Genomic DNA, 20493 nt, shown 5'->3' with positions numbered 1-20493 from the left:
GAAATCTGTGGAAGTGGTTTTGTTGCCACACTGGGAAGCTAGATGGTGCTACTGACACCTAGTGGCGATAAGTGGAGATGCTGCGAATGGGCCCATGTAGGCAGGTTGGTTCCAGCAAAACATTAGACAGTCTCTAAATACTCAGTGGGATCCAAACAGCATACAAGGCGGTCTCCAAAACATGCAGGGTAGTCTCTATATAGAAAGAAAAATAGCAAATAGTGCAAGAGCAGGGACGTTTGCTTAATCAGTATTCACTGATACTAAACTGGAGCTACTTATGATAGGGAGAATCTGTTACATCAAACCTTTGCAGGGGCTGAAGAGATGGCTCAGTGGTTAAGAGCACTGACTGCTCTTCCAGAGGTCGTGAGTTCAATTCCCAGCAACCACATGGTGGGTGGCTCATAACCATCTATAATGAGATCTGGTGCCCTCTTCTGGCCTGCAGACATACGGGTAGGTAGACTGCTGTATACATAATAAGTAAATAAATCTTTAAAAAAAGAAAATTAAAAACAAAACCAAAAACTTTTCAGGTGGGGTGTTAGTGGCATACACCTTTAATCCCAGCACTTGGGGGGCAGAAACAGGTCGATGTCTAGGCCAGATTTATCTACAGAGTGAGTTCTACAGAGAAACCCTGCTTCAAAAAAGAATGATGATGATGATGATGATGATGACGATGACAATGATGACGATGACGACGATGATGATGATGATACGATGGTGGTGGTGGTGATGATGATAATAATAATAATAACAACAATAAATAAATAATTCAGCAGAGCATTGTGGTGCATGACTTTAATTCTAGCACTCCAGAGGTAGAGGCAAGACAATTGCTGAGCTTGAGGCGAGCCTGGTCTACAGAAAGAGAGTTCCAGGATAGTCAGGACTACACAGAGAAACCTTGTCTTGAAAAGCAAAACAATCCCGTATAAGAAGGAACCAAACTGAAGCCATTTTGGATAAAAGTTCCATTTTGAATATGGGTCAAATAAAGTTTAAGTTCCCAAGACCTTCCTGGGTAACTGGCATCCTGATTGGCAGAGAGAGAGAGAGAGAGAGAGAGAGAGAGAGAGAGAGAGAGAGAGAGAGAGCGAAATCCTGGTTGGCAAGTTGAAACATGAATGCATGAATGCTAGGCAAGTCGCCTCCTACAATTGACTAATCCAACCAAAGGGACCAGACAGGATAAGGGTACCACAAAGACATGTTCCTAAGGAAATCCCCTATCCCTAAATCCTGATTGGTGGGAGAAGATGGCACAGACACGTTGTTTGGGAGCTTAGAAACTCTGTAGCATTCTGACTCAGCATTATGCAGTTCAGTGCCTGAGTCTGTTCTGTGGCCCTGACTGATCAGTAGCGGCCTGAGTAGAAAACCAATTTGTTATCTGCTTAAATACTAAGATGAACCTTTGAAGACACATCAACTCCTGAGTCTGTGCTGTTCTCCCTGGCTAATCAGTTTTGCTGCCTAATTCAAATCTTGCTTTGCTGGACTCTGGGCCTGCTTGGGTCATTCTACATTTTTGGACCCAAAACCAGGTGCTGTAATGGCACACGCTTTTATTCCCAGTACTCAGGAGGCAGAGGCTGGCGGATCTGTCTCTGTGAGTTCAAGGCCAAAATGGTCTGCTTAGTTCTAGGGCAGCTAGAGCTAAACAGTGAGATCATGTTTCAAAACAAAACAAACTCGTGTGCACATGCACACAGACAGACAGACAGACAGACAGACAGACACACACATACACACACACGAATAATCTAATAGTCTTGGAGTTTGAGATAAACTTGAAAATCTTGAAAATAGCAAGGGGAAAAGAAACATTACACAAAGAGGCTAAAATGCTTCCTGAGTTGTTCAATGGAATACTTGTGTCAGCCTAATGACTATATGGACCACTAAACTACACGTTGGCCTTTGCAGACAGGAGAGGAACATCCTTCCTGACATCTACAGTGCATACCTCTCAGCAACCGTCTGCACCAACTCAAACCTGATCGAGCTGGCCTTGTACCGGAACGCCTTGGGCAGCCAGGGCGTGAGGCTGCTCTGTCAAGGCCTCCGACACGCAAACTGCAAGCTTCAGAACCTGAGGTGAGTCCCGGCTGCAACGTGAGTTTCCCACCCTCTCCCATAGGCTCATCCAAGAAGAATACACAGGGTGACGTCTGTTTGCCATGCGGCCTGTGGCAGTGTGCCACTGTAGGGAAGCCTCTTCTTCCACTTTTTTTAAATATAATTTTTATTCTGTATGTCTGTATAAGGCTGTCAGATTCCCTGGAACAGGCGTTACAGATAGTTGTGAGCTGCCATTTGGTTGCTGGGAATTGAACTCCAATCTCTTGGAAGATAATCCAGTGCTCTTAACCACTGAGCCATCTTTCTAGACCCTCTTCTTCCACTGAAAACAACAACAAAACAAAACAAACAAACAAACAAAACAAAGCGGGGTTTCGCTATGTAGCCCTGGCTGCTCTGGAGCTCTCTATATAATTCAGTGTGGACTCAAGGGATCTACCTGCCTTCCCCTAGCCCCACCCTCATCTCCCCACGGTGCTGAGATTAAAGGTGTGTGATTCTGTGCTAGGCTTACAACCTTTAAGTTTTTTTTATTATTTATTTATATCTATGTCTGCCTATGAAGAGGACAGACAGATATTAGATTATCTGAAACTAGACTTATAAGCCCTTGTGAGCTGCCTGACATTGGTACTGGGAATAGAATTTGGGTCCTTTGCAACAGCAATATGTGCTCTTAACCAGTGAGTCTTCTCCCCAGTCCTACAGCCTTATATTTTGAAGCAAGCTCTTAAAACTGAGTCTGGAGTTTACTCCTGGAATCTGCTTGCCTCAGCCTCCTCTATGCAAGGGTGGAGCTCTACCACTGAGTCACACTCCAGCCCCTACCCCCAACCCCTACTGAGCAATTCTAGGCAGGAATTCTGCCGGTGAGTCATACTCCAGGCCCCCAACTGGGCAATTTTAGGCAGGAACTCTACCAGGAAGAAGTCACACTTCAGTCCCCCACCCCCCACTGGGCAATTCTAGGCAGGAACTCTACCCCTGAGTCACACTCCGGCCCCACAGCCCCCAGCCCCCCGCGGGCCATTCTAGGCAGGAACTTCCACTGAGTCATGCCACAGACCTTCACTGGGTGATTTTAGGCAGGGGCTCTACCAACGGAGCCACGTCCAGATTTTTTCCTGGGGTGCTGAGGATAAAACCCAGGTCTTCACTTCATACATGGAGACCTCTATCTAACCCCTATACCATTTTTATGATTTGGGAAAACTCCAAACAAAACCACCACCACCCAAGCCTCAATGCAGAAGGTCCTCAAGACAGAAACCCAGGGCTACAAATGTGCAATTTAATCAGAGAAAAGGGGAAAAACGACCCAGGTGTAGTGGCAAAGCCAGGCAGTCTACGGAGTTCGGGGCCAGTCAGCTCTGCAGAGCGAGTCCCGGGACAGCCAAGGCTACAGAGGAACCCTGTCTCAAGCGGGAAAAATCTAAACAAAAAAGAGGTGAGGGAGTGGCACGTGTAACCTTTAAAAAGAGAGACAAGGGGTTGGGGATTTAGCTCAGTGGTAGAGCGCTTGCCTAGCAAGCGCAAGGTCCTGGGTTTGGTCCCCAGCTCCCCCCAAAAAAAAAAAAAAAAAAAAGAGAGAGAGACAAACATAATGCAGAGAATTCCAGAACAGCCACCAAGTAAACGACTTGCTTCTGTCTTCCTTCCCACCTAAGGCTGAAGAGGTGTCACATCTCCGGATCAGCCTGCCAGGATCTCGCAGCGGCTCTCATCGCCAACAGGAATTTAATCAGGCTGGACCTCAGTGGCAACAGCATTGGAGTGCTAGGCCTAGAGCTGCTCTGTGAGGGGTTACAGCACCCAAGGTGTAGGCTGCAGATGATCCAGTGAGTGGGTCTGCACCAGGCACGCGTGTTCTTCCCCTGCTGCTCCTGCTCCTCTTGCTCACCTTCCTGCTGCTCCTCCCCCTGCTCTTTAAATCTTATTGGCATATTGTACACATTACTGAGATTCAATGTCTGATCCCCAACCCCTATTCTTTCTCTCTCTCTTTTTTTTTTTTTTTTTTTTTTTTTTTTTTTCGAGCTGGGGACCGAACCCAGGGCCTTGTGCTTGCTAGGCAAGCGCCTATCACTGAGCTAAATCCCCAACCCCTTTCTCTCTTTTTATTTATTTTATTTATATATTTATTTGATGTATATGAGTACACTGTAGCTGTCTTCAGCCACACCAGAAGAGGGCATCAGATTCCATTACAGATGGTTGTGAGCCACCATGTGGTTGCTGGGAATTGAACTCAGGACCTCTGGAAGAGCAGTCAGTGCTCTTAACTACTGAGCCATCTCTTGTAGCCCAGGCTGGCCTCAAACTTGCTATGTAGCATAGGCTGGCCTTGAACTGCTCATTCTGTGATCTGTATATATGCTGGGTATGCCACCACACCTAACCTTCAGTGTGGTATTTTGGTATGTATATCACATGCACAGATCAAACCCAGCCCACCTTTCCTTACTATCCCCAAAAGGTTCATTTTAAAAAAATATATATATTTTGTTTGTTCGTCTTTGTCTTCAGTTTTGGTCTTTTGAGACAAGGTCTCACTGTGTAGCCCTTCCTGATTTGAACTTGCTGTGTAGACTAGGTTGACTTTGAACTTACAGAGATCTGTGTGCCTCTGACTCCCAAGTGGTAAGATTAAAGGGGTACATGATTATACCTGTAAGGCTCGAAGTGTGTCTTTTTTTTTTTCTTTTCTTTTTTTTTTTTTTTTCGGAGCTGGGGACCGAACCCAGGGCCTTGTGCTTGCTAGGCAAGCTCTCTACCACTGAGCTAAATCCCCAACCCCTTCGAAGCGTGTCTTAACTATCAGGCAACCCCCTCCCCCACAAGTGAGACATGAGGACAGAGTTCGATGCAAAGGCAAGGCTTATTTTTCCTGGCGTGTGTTGGGGTAGACCCTCGTGGCGAGTGACTAGAAGGTGACCCCGAATGGCTATTAACAAGTAGTTTTATACTTTTTTAGGGGTACAGGTTACATTAGCAAGGTTACAATACAGTTTTAACTTATTGGCTAAGCATATTGACCTTTAAATCTATTGGCTAGCAAGCATGTGACATGCATTCGAACTCTATCTGGAGCCAGAGGGTCAGGTGACTATCAGTATATTTTGCAGTTTTTCAAGTCCCTGCTCCTCCTGAGAACTGTGGATGAAGAATAGAACTTGGCCTACTCTTGACCCAAGGCGGGAAGCTGATACTTGGCCTAATCTTGACCTGAGGTAGTGGGTATAAGGCTGGCAAAAGCCCCTAGGGTCCTTCACATGAACCCCACAACCTACCTACTTCCTACCAGGCCAAGCCTCTTTTTTTTTCTTTTTTTAAATTTCTTTATTATATGTATATGAATACACTGTAGCTACAGTGTACATCTTCAGACACCAGAAGAGGGCATCAGATCCCATTACAAATTACAGATGGTTGTGAGCCACCATGTGGTTGCTGGGATTTGAACTCAGGACCTCTGGAAGAGCAGTAGTGCTCTTAACCACTGAGCCATCTCTCCAGCCCCCAGGGCAAGCCTCTTAGTAGCTCTTACACTTCAGTAAGAACTAGGGTCCTTCATACCTGTTGCCAATAGATTCTTTAAAAATTATTTGAGGCCTTGTGTGGTACATACCTTTAATCCCAGCACTTGGGAAGCAAGGGCAGGTGGATCTCTGTGAGTTCAAGCCTAGCCTGGTCTACTTAGACCCCGACTCACTAAACAAAACCAACCAACCAAACCAAACCAACTACATAGGGAAGAGAAAAAATGACACAGGTTCATGTTGGATAACTACACAGAACATGGCAGCCTCTTCACCTTCTCCCTCCTAGGCTGAGGAAGTGTTTGCTGGAGGCTGCGGCTGGCCGAGCACTGGCCTCTGTTCTCAGCAACAACCCACATCTTGTAGAACTGGATCTGACAGGAAACCCCTTGGAGGATTTGGGGCTGAAGTTACTGTGTCAAGGGCTGAGGCACCCAGTCTGCAGGCTGCGGACCTTGTGGTGAGTTCTCCTGGGCCAGCTCAGAGGGCAGGTCTGTCTGTGTGGAATGAAAGCAGACAAATGAGTCAGGAGTTACATCTCATCCCGGCTCAGGACCCTGTGTGGGGCTGTTGCCAATGGGGTGTTTTCAGGTTCTTGGTGTCTTACTCAAGCCTGAAGTAAAAGGGAACTGGAAAGATGGCTCAGAGGTTAAGAACCCTTGTTGGTTTCACAAAAGGACCTTGGGGCAGTTCCCAGCATCCACAAGGCAGTCACAACTTCTGTAAAGCTACCCCCACCGGATCTTGGAACCCAGGTCCTCTGGAAGAGCAGCCAGAGCTCTTAACCTCGAAGCCATCTCTCTAGCCTCATAAAATGATAATGTTTAAAATAAAATAAAAATAATTGGCGGGCTGGAGAGATGGCTCAGCAGTTAAGAGCACCAATTGCTCTTCCAGAGGTCCTGAGTTCAATTCCCAGCAACCACATAGTGGCTCACAACCATCTGTAAAGAGATCTGATGCCCTCTTCTGGTGTATCTGAAGACAGCTACAGTGTACTTATATATAATAAATGAATAAATCTTTAAAAAAAAATAATTGGCAACAGGGGCCAGAAAGATGACTTAGCAGGTAAAAGCGCTTGTCATCAAACCTGATGACCTAAATTCAATCCCCTGGACTATTATTGAGGAAATAGAAACCTTATCTTCACATACATAACCCCAAAGTGCTGGCATCAAAGGCCCAAGACGCGTGCCGGTCTTACTTGTTTTACCCAAGGAAAAGAAGTCTTACTAAAAAACTATCCGGGGGTTGGGGATTTAGCTCAGTGGTAGAGCGCTTGCCTAGCAAGCGCAAGGCCCTGGGTTCGGTCCCCAGCTCCGGAAACAAAACAAAACAAAACAAAACAAAAAAAAACCCCAACTATCTGTAAGGGTTGGTGAGGTGGTTAAGGGTAAAGGTACCTGTCAATGAGCCTGTCAACCCCAGTTCAGTGCCAGGAGTCCATATTATGCAAGGGGAGAAGAGCTGACTCTTGCAAGTTGTCCTGCAACGCTGCCCACAATGGGTTCCTGCATCTACCTACCTATCTATCTATCTATCTATCTATCTATCTATCTATCTATCTATCTACCTACCTATCTATCTATCTATCAATCAAAACAAAACCAAAAAACTCAACCCTCGGGGACTGGAGAGATGGCTTGGTAGTTAAGAGCACTTGTTCTGTAAGCATCTACACATGTCTATCCACAAAATATTTATTTATTTATTTATTTGAGTGCACTGTAGCTGTCTTCAGACACACCAGAAGAGGGCATCAGATCCAGTATAGATGGTTGTGAGCCACCATGTGGTTGCTGGGAATTGAACTCAGGACCTCGGGAAGAGCAGTCAGCGCTCATAACTGCTGAGCCATCTCCCCAACCCCGCCAAATACTTCTTGAGACAGGGTCTCACTGTATCTTTGACTAACCTGAAGTGTAATACGTTAGACTAGGCTGGCCTTGAATTCAACAGGGATTCCATCTGACTTTGGTTTTTGAGTGCTGGGATTAAAGATAGTGCATGCACCACCACATGTGACATCATAAAACAATTTTAACTGTAATTTGAAACACACACACACACACACACACACACACACACACACGTAATCTGATACATGTAATATTATTTGTTTTGTTTTGTTTTGTTTTGTCTTGGGTTTTTTTTGGTGGTGCTGGGAATCAAACCCAGGACTTTGCATGTACCAAGCAAGTGCCCTACTACTGAGCTACACCCCTACCTTCTAGATTTTTTTTAAAAAATAATATTTATTATATATAAGTACACTGTCGCTGTCTTCAGACACACCAGACGAGGGCATCAGATCCAGTATAGATGGTTGTGAGCCACCAGGTGGTTGCTGGGATTTGAACTCAGGACCTCTGGAAGAGCAGTCAGTGCTCTTAACCACTCTCCAGCCCCCCTTCTCGATTTTTGAGACAGAGTCTTACTATGTGCCTAAGCTAGTCTCTAATGGAACATCCTCCTGCCTCTGTCTACCAAATGCCAGTGGGTATCACAGGTATGAGCCACACAGTTTGCTGAGGACTTTTAACTGTGAAGACAGGACAGAGGATAAGTTTAGCACCCCCAACAGGTCCCCCATGCTTACTGAGCTGGATTTTATGCAGGCTGAAGATCTGCCACCTTGGACAAGCTTCCTGTGAAGATCTGGCTTCTACTCTCAAAATGAACCAGAGCCTGATGGAGCTGGACCTGGGTCTGAACGACCTTGGGGATTCTGGGGTGCTTCTGCTGTGTGAGGGCCTCAGGCATCCAGATTGCAAACTCCAGACCCTCCGGTAAGTGGGACTCTAAGTTCAGCATTCTAGCTCTCTCTTCTCTGGCACTGAGGCCGTGGTGCCTCCTATTCCCTCTAGATATAGCATCTTTATTTCAAGATTTCTTGCCACAAGACCTTTTTTTTTTTTTTTTAATACAAACTACTGACATTCCTTGAAATTGCCCTTCTGCCCTTCTGTCTACCTAATTTCCAGGGAAGATTGGCTAACAGAACAAACATCGCTGACCAAACTGTACCTTCTGTTCTAGTTTGTTTTCTGTTACTGTGATAAACATCATGGCCAAAGCAACTCTGGAAGGCAAGGGTTTATTTTAGCTTGCAGGTTATAGTTTTTTTTTTTTTTTTTTTTTTTTTTTTTTTTTTTTGAGAGCTGGGGATCGAACCCAGGGCCTTGCGCTTGCTAGGCAAGCGCTCTACCGCTGAGCCAAATCCCCAACCCCTTATAGTTCTTTATTGAAGGAACCCGAGGCAGAAGTTTGAAGCCGGGAAAAAAAGCAGAACAAAACAACATTAAAGAGTGCTGCTTACTGGCTTGTTCGCTCTGGCTTGCTCTACTAGCTGGCTTTTTTGTTTTTCTGTTTTGTTTTCCTGGTTTTTCTTTTCTTTTTTTTTTTTTTTTTTTTTTTTCAGCAAAACTTTTATTCAAATCTTAAGGAGAAGCCTTTTTCTTTTCTTTTTTTTCCTTTTTTTTTTTTTTTTTTTTTAAAGATCTATTTATGGGGGTTGGGGTTTTAGCTCAGTGGTAGAGCGCTTGCCTAGCTCCCCAGCTCCGAAAAAAAAAAAAAATAAATAAAGATCTATTTATTATATATGAGTACACTGTAGCTGTCTTCAGACACACCAGAAAGGGGCATTGGATCCCATTACAGATGGTTGTAAGCCACCTTGTAGATGCTGGGACTTGAACTCAGGACCTCTAGAAGAGCAGTCAGTGTTCCTAACCACTGAGCCATCTCTCTAGCCCTCCTGGAGGGTTTTCAAGACAGGGTTTTCCTGTGTAGCCCTGGCTGTCCTGGAACTCTGTAGACCAGGCTGGTCTGGAACTCTCATAAACCCACCTGTCTCTGAGTGCTGGGATTAAGGTCATGGACCCCCATATACTCAGCTCTGTGTCACTGTCAGTTGTTTTACACAGGCCAGACCTACTGGCCTAGGGTTATACTGCCTACAGTTGGTTCCTGAATTAGTTAACCATCAGGAAAATGCCTATAGTGGCTAGGGAGAAGGCTCAGTAGTTAAGAGATACTCTGACAGAGGACCAGGGTTTACTTCCCAGCACCCACATCATGACTCACAACCCACCATCCATAACTGACCAGCTATAACTCCAGTTCCAGGGAATCCGACTTCCTCTTCTATCCTCCGTGGGCACCAGGCCTGCATGTGGTGCACATGCATGTAGGCAAAATGCTTATACACATTAAAGTAAAAATAAACATCTTTTATAAGTTATGCTCTTAGCCAGGTATGGTGTTGCATGCCTTTAATCCTAGCACTTGGGGGGCTGAGGCAGATGGATGTCTTTGAGTTCTAGGCTAGCCTGGTCTATATAGTGGGTTCCAGGATAATCAGAGCTGCATAAGACCCTGTCTGTAAGCAAACAAACAAACAGACAATCAAAATCACCCTGGGCTACACAGTGTTCCAGAACACCCAGGACTATATGCCTCACTGGGGGAAAAAGGGTGCATGGTTGGCCAGCCTAAGGATCTGAATTAAACTCCCGAAACAGGTGACTGCCTTATGGGCATTATTCAAAGCACCATGTGCATAAATGGATGTGTGCACACATGCATACGCTAACTTTAAACAGTGTAAAAACTAGGGGCTAGAGATTGGGCTAAGTGACTAAAAGCATTAGCTGCTCTTCCAGAGAACCCAGGTTCAATTCCCAGCACCCATATGGTGGCTTACAACACCTGTAACTCCAGTTCCAGGGGATCTGACACCCTCACACAAACATGTAGGCAAAGTAAACTAATGAACAACACCCCACCTTTCTTAATAAAAATGTTGTAAAACTACATATATCGCTTATTGCCCACATGTATGCGTATGACCACATACATGCCTAATGCCCACATAGGCTAGAAGAAGGATTTAGATATCCTGGGCCTGGAGTTACTGCCAGTTGTGAGCTGCCACACAGGTGCTGGTCATCCAACCAGTGCTTGACAGTGCTGGGCTCTATCTCCAGCCCCTCTCCCTTTCTGATTTATTTTGTACTTTTCTGGGTTTCATCCTACCTGGGCCCTTGCTTTCTCTCCTATCTTCCTCTCTGCCTTCTCTTTCTCTTTCAAAGGGAGGCAAAGCCATACCCCTGGACCCAGCATACAAATTTGGCACATTAAGCCCAGCCCGGGTGACATTACCTAAAGGCATAGGGCAAACTCAGCTTGGCCACCCATCGCTTCCTCTAGGCTGGGCATTTGCCGACTGGGCTCAGACGCGTGTGCAGGGGTTGCTGGTGTGCTCCAGGTCAACACGTGCCTCCGAGAGCTGGACCTGAGCTTCAATGACTTGGGAGACAGGGGCCTGTGGCTGCTGGGGGAAGGACTGAGGCACCAGACCTGCAGACTCCAGAAGCTCTGGTGAGTGTTTTCCTTGGTGGGGAGGAGAAGGGAAGGGCGGGAATGTTAATGGAGGCGTTTGTGTTTCTGCGTCCCTTCCCCTGCCTTTTTTTTTTTTTTTTAAAGATTTATTTATTTTATGTATGTGAATACACTGTTGATCCCTTCAGACACACCATAAGAGGGTATCGCACCCCATTACAGATGGCTGTGAGCCACCATGTGGTCGCTGGGATTTGAACTCAGGACCTCAGGAAGAACAGTTGGTGCTCTTAACCACTGAGCCATCTCTCCAGCCCCTTAATTTGTTTTTGAGACAGGGTTTCACTGTTTAACCTTGGCTGCCTGGAACTTACTCTGTAGACCAGGCTGGCTTGGAACTTTGAGATCTGCCTGCCTCTGCCTGCCTGTCCAAATTCTGGGATTAAAGGTGTGTGTCACCATTCTCAGGCTTCCAAATTCACATCCTTAACAGGCTGCAGATATTAAGACTCATTGTTGGGTTGGGGATTTAGCTCAGTGGTAGAGCACTTGCCTAGCAAGCGCAAGGCCCTGGGTTCGGTCCCCAGCTCCGAAAAAAAGAAAAAAAAAAAAAGACTCATTGTTTACAGATGTGTGGTGAGCTTTGGGGCCCTCTTCTAGAAATTTGGCAGGAATTTGACTTTGGGCAGGGACAGGGAAGTAAGCTCAGGCAGGAATCTGATTTTGGGTTAGAACAAAGAAGTCGGCTTCAGGCAAGAGTTTGACTTTGGGCTAGGACAGGGAAGTAGGCTTAGGTCATCCTGACAAGCCCTTAGAAAGAGTGATCACAGAATTTCGTTTATTGCCTTGCTTGTTCCTTAACCTAGAAATGACCTTATTACTTGCATGTAATTAAAATGGTATGGGGCTAGAGGTCCTGAGTTCAATTCCCAGCAATCACATGGTGGCTCACAACCATCTATAACGGGATCCAGTACTCTGCTCTGGTGTGTCTGAAGACAACAACAGTATACTCATATAAAATAAATAAATCTTAAAAAAAATAAAAAATAAGGGCTGGAGAGATAGCTCAGTGGTTAAGAGCACTGACTGCTCTTCCAGAGGTCCTGAGTTCAATTCCCAGCAACCACATGGTGGCTCACAACCATCTGTAATGAGATCTGATGCCCTCTTCTGGTGTGTCTGACAGCTACAGTGTACTTATATATAATAAATAAATAAATCTTTCTAAAAAAAACATAAAATGGTATAAAAGCAGATTGGGAAAAAATAAACCCACTTCAATCTCAGAACTGGCTGGAGTCATGCTACAGTGTAGTCTAATTGCCATTTTTCTTTTTAATTCTCACTCCTGCCCTAGAGAACCTGTTGACTGCCTGAGCTGGCTTGGTCAAGATGAGTTCCAAGAGACAGGGAACCACTGAGGGCTGACACAATTCCTACCTCTTCTCTACGAGGCCAAATTTGGCTCTAGACTAAAACTGAGGAACAATTAGCCACAAAAGGAAATAATTGATCTTTGGCTCCAAACCACATGGGGATCCAATCTATAATCACTCACATTCTTATAACTTGTACTATTTTTCTGTTGTGATAAGACACTCTGACCAAAAGCAACATGGAAAAATAGGTTTATTTGGCTTACAGTTCCAAAGGATAGAGTCTGGTTCGGTGACAGGATGGAAAGGTATAGCAGGAGCTTGAAACAACCCCAAGTCTTTGCTTTGGAGACCAGGGTAGCCTTGGGCTTAAGAGATCCAACTGCCGGGTTGGGGATTTAGCTCAGTGGTAGAGCGCTTGCCTAGCAAGTACAAGGTCCTGGGTTCGGTCCCCAGCTCTGAAAAAAAAAGAAAAAGAAAAGAAAAAAAAAAAAAGATCCAACTGCCTCTGCCCATCAAGTGCTGGGATTAAAGGTGTGTGACACCACATCTGGCTTAAACCCAAGAGCTACAAACGGAGTTAGCTGCTGAGCTCTCTCTCCAGCCCCTCTAAATCTTTGTGCTTGTAGCACACTGGAGCTAATTAGAACCGTGTGTGAGCATGATGGGGAGACTGCTGATTAAGGGCTACACCACGGGCTAAACATGGTCAACAGGGCTGGAGAGATGGTTCAGAGGTCCAGAGCACTGACTGCTCTTCCAGAGGTGCTGAGTTCAATTTCAGCAACCACATAGTGACTTATAGCCATCTATAATGAGATCTGGTGTCCTCTTCTGGTATGCACACATGCAGGCAGAACACCGTATGTGTAATAAATATATCTAATAAAAAAAAAGGTCAGTTCTCAATGGGATCAATATGGCCTGCCTCATCTACCTTCAGTTTTTCTTCTGCAGGCTGGACAGTTGTGGCCTCACTTCCAAAGCATGTGAGGACCTGTCTTCAGTCCTGGGAATCAGTCAGACCCTGAATGAGCTTTATCTGACCAATAATGCTCTGGGGGACACCGGTGTTCGTCTGCTGTGCAAGAGGCTGAGGCATCCGGGGTGCAAGCTTCGTGTCCTGTGGTGAGAAATGAATTCTGACTTCTTGGGGGGAAAGAGGATGTGGGATGCTGAGCTCAGATTTTGGGGTAGGAATACTAAATTATTGAGATGCATAAAACTAGATAAACAGCACTGGAGAGAGAGCTCAGCAGTTAAAAGCACTCGTTGCACTTCTGAGGACCTGGGTTCAATTCTCAGCACCCCAGTCAGCTGGTTTACAGTCACCTATAACCTTAGTGCCCACGGTTCTGACTCTGGTTTCTGGTTTCATGGGCATGACCCTACCTCATACCCATACAGACATACACATATGTAAATCATATTTCACTCATGGTGTTGCACTACATGATAGCTAGAAGTTACAGCCTCATCAGTTAGCCCTCAAACTTCAAACTCTCCATCCTTCTGCCTCAGCCTCCTGAATTCTGGAATGGTAAACAAGCTTGGTGAAGGATGCCTTACTCCCCCTTCCCCCTTTTTTTTAAAAGACTTATTTTATGTATTGTGAGTTTACCGCTGAAGTCTTCAGACACACCAGAAGAGGGCATCAGATCCCATTACAGATGGTTGTGAGCCACAATGTGGTTGCTGGGAACTGAACTCAGGACCTCTGGGAGAGCAGTCAGTGCTCTTAACTGCTGAGCCATCTCTCAAGCCCCTCCTAAGGTTCTTCTTAAAGACTGAAGACACTCAAAATTGGGAGTAAGGAGCTGGGTGTGGCTGGGAACACATTTAAACCCAGCATTCCAGGTTGCTAAGAGACCTGTCTCAAACAGGCGAACAAAAAATTGGGAGGGGCTCTGTGCTTAAGAACACTTGTTCTTGCAGAGGACCCAGTTTCCAGAACCCATGCAGTGGCTCACAGCCACCTATAACTACAGATCCAGGGGATCCAATAATCTCTTCTGACTTCCTTTGGCACTGCATATAGAAGGTTCAGGCAGGGGCTGGAGAGATGGCTCAGTGGTTAAGAACACTGACAGCTCTCCCAGAGGTAACCACATGGTGGCTCACAACAGTCTGGTGAACTCTTCTGGTGTGTAAGACAGTGAGCTCCAGTGTACTCATAAAATAAACGAATCTGGGGTTGGGAATTTAGCTCAGTGGTAGAGCGCTTGCCTAGCAAACGCAAGGCCCTGGGTTCGGTCCCCAGCTCCAAAAAAAAAAAAAAAAAAAAAAAAAAAAGTAGATGCTTTTAAAATAAACGAATCTAAAAAAGAAAAAAAAAAAGGTTCAGGCATGCATGTGTGCAAACTACTGACATGCTTAAAACAAAGGGCTGGTGAGATAGTTCAGCAGGTTAAGGCATTCAGTGTCTACCTTGATCACCTGAGTTCAGTCCTCAGGACCCACATGAGTAGGAGAGAACACACACAAATAATTGATCTCTGCCTCCCCAAAGCACACCTATGGCATACAATAAACCCACAAGAAAAACCTGGGAGTATGGATCCCAACTTCACAGGAGGATCCCACATTCAAGGCCAGCCTGGGCAACTTAATGAGACCCTATCTTAAAATGTAAGCTAGGAAGATGGCTCATCAGGAGAGCACTGAAGTGTACACAGGTTCCAGCACTGCCAGTATCTTAAACATTTGCATATTACGTTCCTGAATTCCAGGGCACCTACTTGTAAAGTTTGAGGCTAAGTTTGAGATCAGTGCTCTCTGAATAGCAAAGCAGGCAGCAAAAACCTCTATCCTGAGCTGTCTCAAGTTGCCCATGCTCTCAAGATTATGTTAACTATGCCTATGTATGTGTATGTGCTTGCGGCAAAATAGGCAAGATGTCTGATCCCTGGGAGTTGGGTTTCAAAATGGTTGTGTAGATCTGAACCTTGGTTCTGTGCAAGAGCAGGAAGCATTCAATCAAGTCTCCATAAATATTTAAAAAGGAGTAGGGAGATTACTAGGCTAAAATACCGCATTTTTACCAGGTTGCTGTCTTTTAAGTCACCACACTGATTCATGCTTGTCCCCAGGCTTTTCGGAATGGACCTGAACAAAGTGACTCACAGGAGGATGGCAGCACTTCGAGTCACAAAACCATACCTAGATATTGGGTGCTAAGCAGTAATGCAGAATGGACCAGACCTTCCGGATGTTTCTGGCTATGACAGAACTTTAAGGCTTGTCTCTGGTATATGGTAAGATGAAGACAGTCATCCTCAGAAACCAGCTAGTGCAACCCTGTCTTCTGAGGTCAGGAGGCTCAGTAAGTACAGGTTGAGAAAAATTGAGACCTAAACGCTCAACCTTTGATGGAGCTCATTGTGTCTGATGTAGATAGACTCCATGCAGGCGAGTTGGCTGGTTAGGTTTGAAGAGCAATAAATCAAGACTACAGAGAAAACTCTCCAGTTGAGTTCTGGATATTTCCATGGACCAAGGCTGCCGCCTACTGACCAACATCTAGAACTATAGTCAGACTAGATTTCAAAAGAGCTAATGTGGGAATAGTACAAGGCAATTTCCCAGAGGTAACTCAGTATCAAGCAGTAAACCCTACAGACTTTCCTGGACACCCCCAGCTTGGCAAACTTGACTGGACTCAAAATTGGGTATTTGTACAGCAGGGGGTAAAAAAACTGGGGTGTGGCTATAAATAGAAGGCTCCAGAGACACAAATGAGGCATCAAAATGTGCAATTTGTGAGCTAGGGCTCTGGACCAGTTTAAAAGCCTAGCATATGAAACCCTGAACCCTACTTTGCTCAACTATAGATGTACCCACCTCCCATAGACAGCCAATGATGGCTATGCCCGGCTATGTATGCTTTTGAATCAACGCTTCAAAATATCACCAGCAAGGTGGCCAGATTATATAAACTATAGCCATACATGGTTCATGAAATGGGGCCTGGCCCCAAGAAACAACTAGTAGGGCCAGAGATGCTCTATTAGCAACCACATGGGTCATACCAGCAATGAGCTAATAGTAAATACCGGGTGTGTAAACTCCCTTACAGGGTAGCTTGTTACCATCCAGGCTTGCGAATATAAACACATAGGGTAAGAGTTGGAACCTGGATGCCACTAAGCAAAGACCAGAGATGGCAGAAACGGAAAGGGGACTTATGAGGGTCTGTTTACGCACATGATCATATAGTGGCACCTTTAACCCCAGGAGGCTAGCTTAGTAGGCTATTTTTCCCCTAAAAACTCCTTTAAACATGCCTTGTTTACCGGGAAGTGTTGCTCTGGGGTAGTCAGTGCCTGCCCTATTCCTGCTGTTTCTAGCAGTTGCTAGAGAACTTTTGTAATTAGCTGATTGATTAGATTAATGGAAGCAGGCAGACTTCTAATTCTGTACTTTAAAAACCCAGGACCTACCCCCAACCATGTTGCTTCCTGAGACACTGAAGCACAAGTCTTCTCTTCAGCTGCTTAGTGATCCCGTGCAATTGAGCATGCAACCCAGGGAAGCAAGGGCTAAATATAGCAAATATGGGCCTTACAATGGGCACAAGGAGTCCTGATCCCTAGGAACCACAGAAGCAAAACCTAAAGCCAAAATCTCAGTCAAAAACATTGAAAGCAAAGTTTGAGAACAAGACTTTATTGAACGTTAAAGGTTTGGGGGCTGAGGGTTAAGAGCAGCACAGGTTGGCTCTTGCATGGTTCAATTCATAGCACCAGCATGGCAGGTTCCAGGGGGACTTCATCTGGACTCAATCTGGTGAAGGCACCGATTGATACATGCAGGAAAAACATGAGGTCAACTCTGCTTAAACCAGCTGTACCCACCTAATGATAGGGAAACCTGGACATGTCTAAAGATAAACCAGAAATCCCATCTATTAATCCATTTTACCCCACCCAGGCATGGTTCCCAAATTAGACTAAATTGAATGAGCCCTTATTAGTGCATGTATGTACAAGCCCACTATAAGCTCAGCTTCTGGGAGATCCACACCTCCCTCATACACAGCTGGGACTTATTACCCCCAATCTAAATACAGTAAGGCTCAGGCCTATTACAGTAGTTTTAAAGGTACAGGGATCAGTGAGTAGTGCCCACAGGAGACACCCAAAAGTAGTAGCACTTTCTACGCATAATCCAGAAGTGTGCCCCACATTTGAGTCTCACCAAAATGAGCAAGTCAGGTTGATTGAAGTCCCGGATGCTCTCTTCCACACAGCAACACACAAAATGGAAGCACTTTCTACTTAAAAGCTTAGATAGGGCCTCCATTTTGAGCATGGCTATGGTGGTTTTTCCAAGATCCTCCATTCATGCCTGCAATTCAATCTCTCAATCTCATGAACACTTGCAGTTTAAATACAGTACCTCCTGTCAAGTCCTTCCAGTCTCAGAAGGCTCAGTACCCTTTTTCCCCTACCAACTCAACTTTCCTGGAGCTCACTTGTGGAAATCATAACCCACAGATGACACCCAAATGACGCAACACTTTCCACTTAAACCAGATCAGAAGAGCGCTCCTACATTTGAGTGCCACCAGGTGAGTAGCCACACAGCCCCCTAACTGCAGTTTTCTCCATCGGTAACACTGCAAACTTTGCGGCACTTCTTCCAAAAGAAACAAAGTGTCACACAGTTTGAGTATCACAGGTGGAAGCACTTGCAAATAAGTTTCTAGCTTATAGCCAGGCATGCAGGTTGTAGGGTAGCCCAGGCTAAGCAGGAATACAGTTCAACTCACTGGAATCCTAAAAACAAACCTGAAAAGACAAGGACAAAGAACAATCACTGTGGGTTGGGGATTTAGCTCAGCGGTAGGAGCGCTTGCCTAGCAACCTCAAGGCCCTGGGTTCTGACCTCCGCTCCAGGAAAAAAAATTCACTGCAGCAGGCCTTATGGGGAGACTACCCTACTGAGAACATCCCCATTGAAGTGTGCATGGGTAGATAAATCACCATATCCACCCTGGTTGTCCAATTCTTTGTGCTCAGAGCCAGATTTAACGTGTACATGGTACCAGAATGTCTGAACCACGTGGCTCCTCCTGGAGGTAGAGGGCATCTGTCATGCCTTAACTGAATTAGATAGCTGTGGCTACTGGGAATAGAAAAAGCCTGGAGCTGGTCAGGTGACAAAACCTGCAAACCTTTAACCCTTGCACCTGGCAGGTACAGATTGCTACTCCAACCCCAATCCTATATAAAAAAAGAAATAACGTTTAAAAAAAGTAGGCCTGTACCCAGACCAAAGACTTACTACCCATGGCCCTGTTAAAGGGCAACCATGACTTAAACCAGCCTCCGGTAGTAAAGGAATCCACCTCTGGCAGGCAGGGGAGTCCAGCGGGACACAGAGACTAACAAAATGGATGCACTTTCCCGCCAAGCCACGGAGAGGGCCTCCACTTTGATGGACCCTGTGTTCCAACTTCCAATACCCGAGGTCAGCACCTCCCAGGCCTATGCCGGCTTCCCGGCTCCTTTTTAATATGCGGAAGGCCTCTAGTCCCGCATGCGCCCAGCTGTTGACTCATGAAGCGCACCTGTGACACACTTGCCCAGAAGTGCAATCCCATCAAGTGATAACACATGAGTCATTAGGAGCCTAGCTTTGCAGCAGTTCTCAATCGGTAACACTCAAAACCTGGCGGCACTTTTCTTCCAAAGAAAACCCAAAAGAGCCCCCAGTTTGAGTATCACAGGTTGGACGTCAAGGGTTAATGCGGGACACTTCATCTACAGCAGACCCAGGTCCTTGAACGCCTTTTATTTCAAACTATCGGTGTCTCTCAATTCACCCTAGCTGGCTCTGTCGCTTTAGGATAGAAACCCTAAGCCTAGCTAACATGCACATGCTTTTTCAATTGCTCAACTCGAGAGCCCAGGTAGCCCCCCTCACGTGACAGATGGGAGGGCCAGACGCAGATGCTTTTCCCGTGCAGTGGCACACAAAGTGGAAGCACTTTCTAGCTCGGGCTCAAGAGAGGGCCTCCACTTTGATGGCTACTACACCGGCATTCAACAGCTCCAGGCCCCGACTGGGCGCCGGACTCCACAGGTCCCCTACAACCACCTCACTTACAGTTAACAGGATGTGCCCACCCCGAAACTTCTATACCCAAGCCACTCATCCCTTGCCCTGAATCCCAACTTCCAACACAGTGCAGTCTACCCGGAACACGTGGTAGCAGGGCTGCTCGTGCCTAAAACTTGTTTCCGATCGCCGTTTTCTCAACCGGCAGGTCCTAAAACCTGGCGGCACTTTTTAAAGAAAAAAAAAGTGCCCCCATAGTTTGAGAACCGCAAGATGACAGACACGGTGGCAGCAAGAAAAAACATCGTCAGTCACTCCAGCCTGAGAAAACCTGGATGAAATCATGAACAGAGTTAGTATCAGATTCTAAGTTTGATCCAAGCCGACTAAGGCCTATTGAAATTTCAAGTTTCTACAATTAAAATCGACACTGCACAGACTCTCTTGACCTGCCCAAGTGAATCCCAGCCTCCGTTTTGTCAAACTACTCCCTCTCCCCAAGTAGGGTTAAGTTTCTCCCAGTAAGAATGACCAGGCCATACTTTCCCCAAAGGAAAGCCTAAAGTTTTTCTTTGTTGGTCAAGATCGGGTCTAACAGCCGCTGCCCTGGGATTAGTAAACCCGGCAGAAACGTGGAGGGTCGGCACGAGGAATGAATCCCTGGCAAGACCACTTTAAAGGCCAATTTACGGAAGGAAAGACGGCAACCAAGCCGTGGCGACCTTTAATCTGTAGGCGGAGGGGCAGGCAGATCTGAGTTAAAGGGCAGCCTAGCTAAAAAGTCGTCTCAAAGTTAAAACAGGAAGATCTCTGGAAATCCTTGTTCTCCTTTGGGCTCTCTGAAACCAGGTAGATTACACCACAAAACTGAAGGAAAAAGAGAAAAACCCGAAATAGAGATGATTACCTTTCCAATGTGAGGCGCAGCAAGCCGGAGGGGGCCATGAAGAGAGTCTCACGCAGCAGTACCGAGGTGGAGAGTAGAAGACTCTGAGGTGGGGTAGGCTGTAGGTGCTTATATAGTCTGAAGGCTCATTGGCCCCCTGGACAGGGAGGCTCTGCTACCCCTCCCCCAC

At 45.9% G+C, this 20493-nt stretch overlaps 1 protein-coding gene across 1 annotated transcript in view; it reads left to right on the top strand.

Moving 5' to 3' along the window:
• Positions 1-15532, top strand: part of Nlrp12 (NLR family pyrin domain containing 12) — a 26557-nt gene extending 11025 nt beyond the window's left edge. Inside the window, 7 exon segments of the mRNA XM_032896263.1 lie at positions 1936-2106; positions 3759-3929; positions 5920-6090; positions 8252-8422; positions 10845-11015; positions 13313-13483; positions 15445-15532. Coding sequence (XP_032752154.1) covers positions 1936-2106; positions 3759-3929; positions 5920-6090; positions 8252-8422; positions 10845-11015; positions 13313-13483; positions 15445-15532 — 1114 coding nt within the window.
• Positions 15533-20493: the final 4961 nt, after the last annotated feature.

Source organism: Rattus rattus, chromosome 2 (assembly GCF_011064425.1).
Source record: "Rattus rattus isolate New Zealand chromosome 2, Rrattus_CSIRO_v1, whole genome shotgun sequence".
Taxonomy (NCBI): Eukaryota; Metazoa; Chordata; class Mammalia; order Rodentia; family Muridae; genus Rattus; species Rattus rattus.
This window is presented reverse-complemented; position numbering and strand designations above follow the sequence as displayed.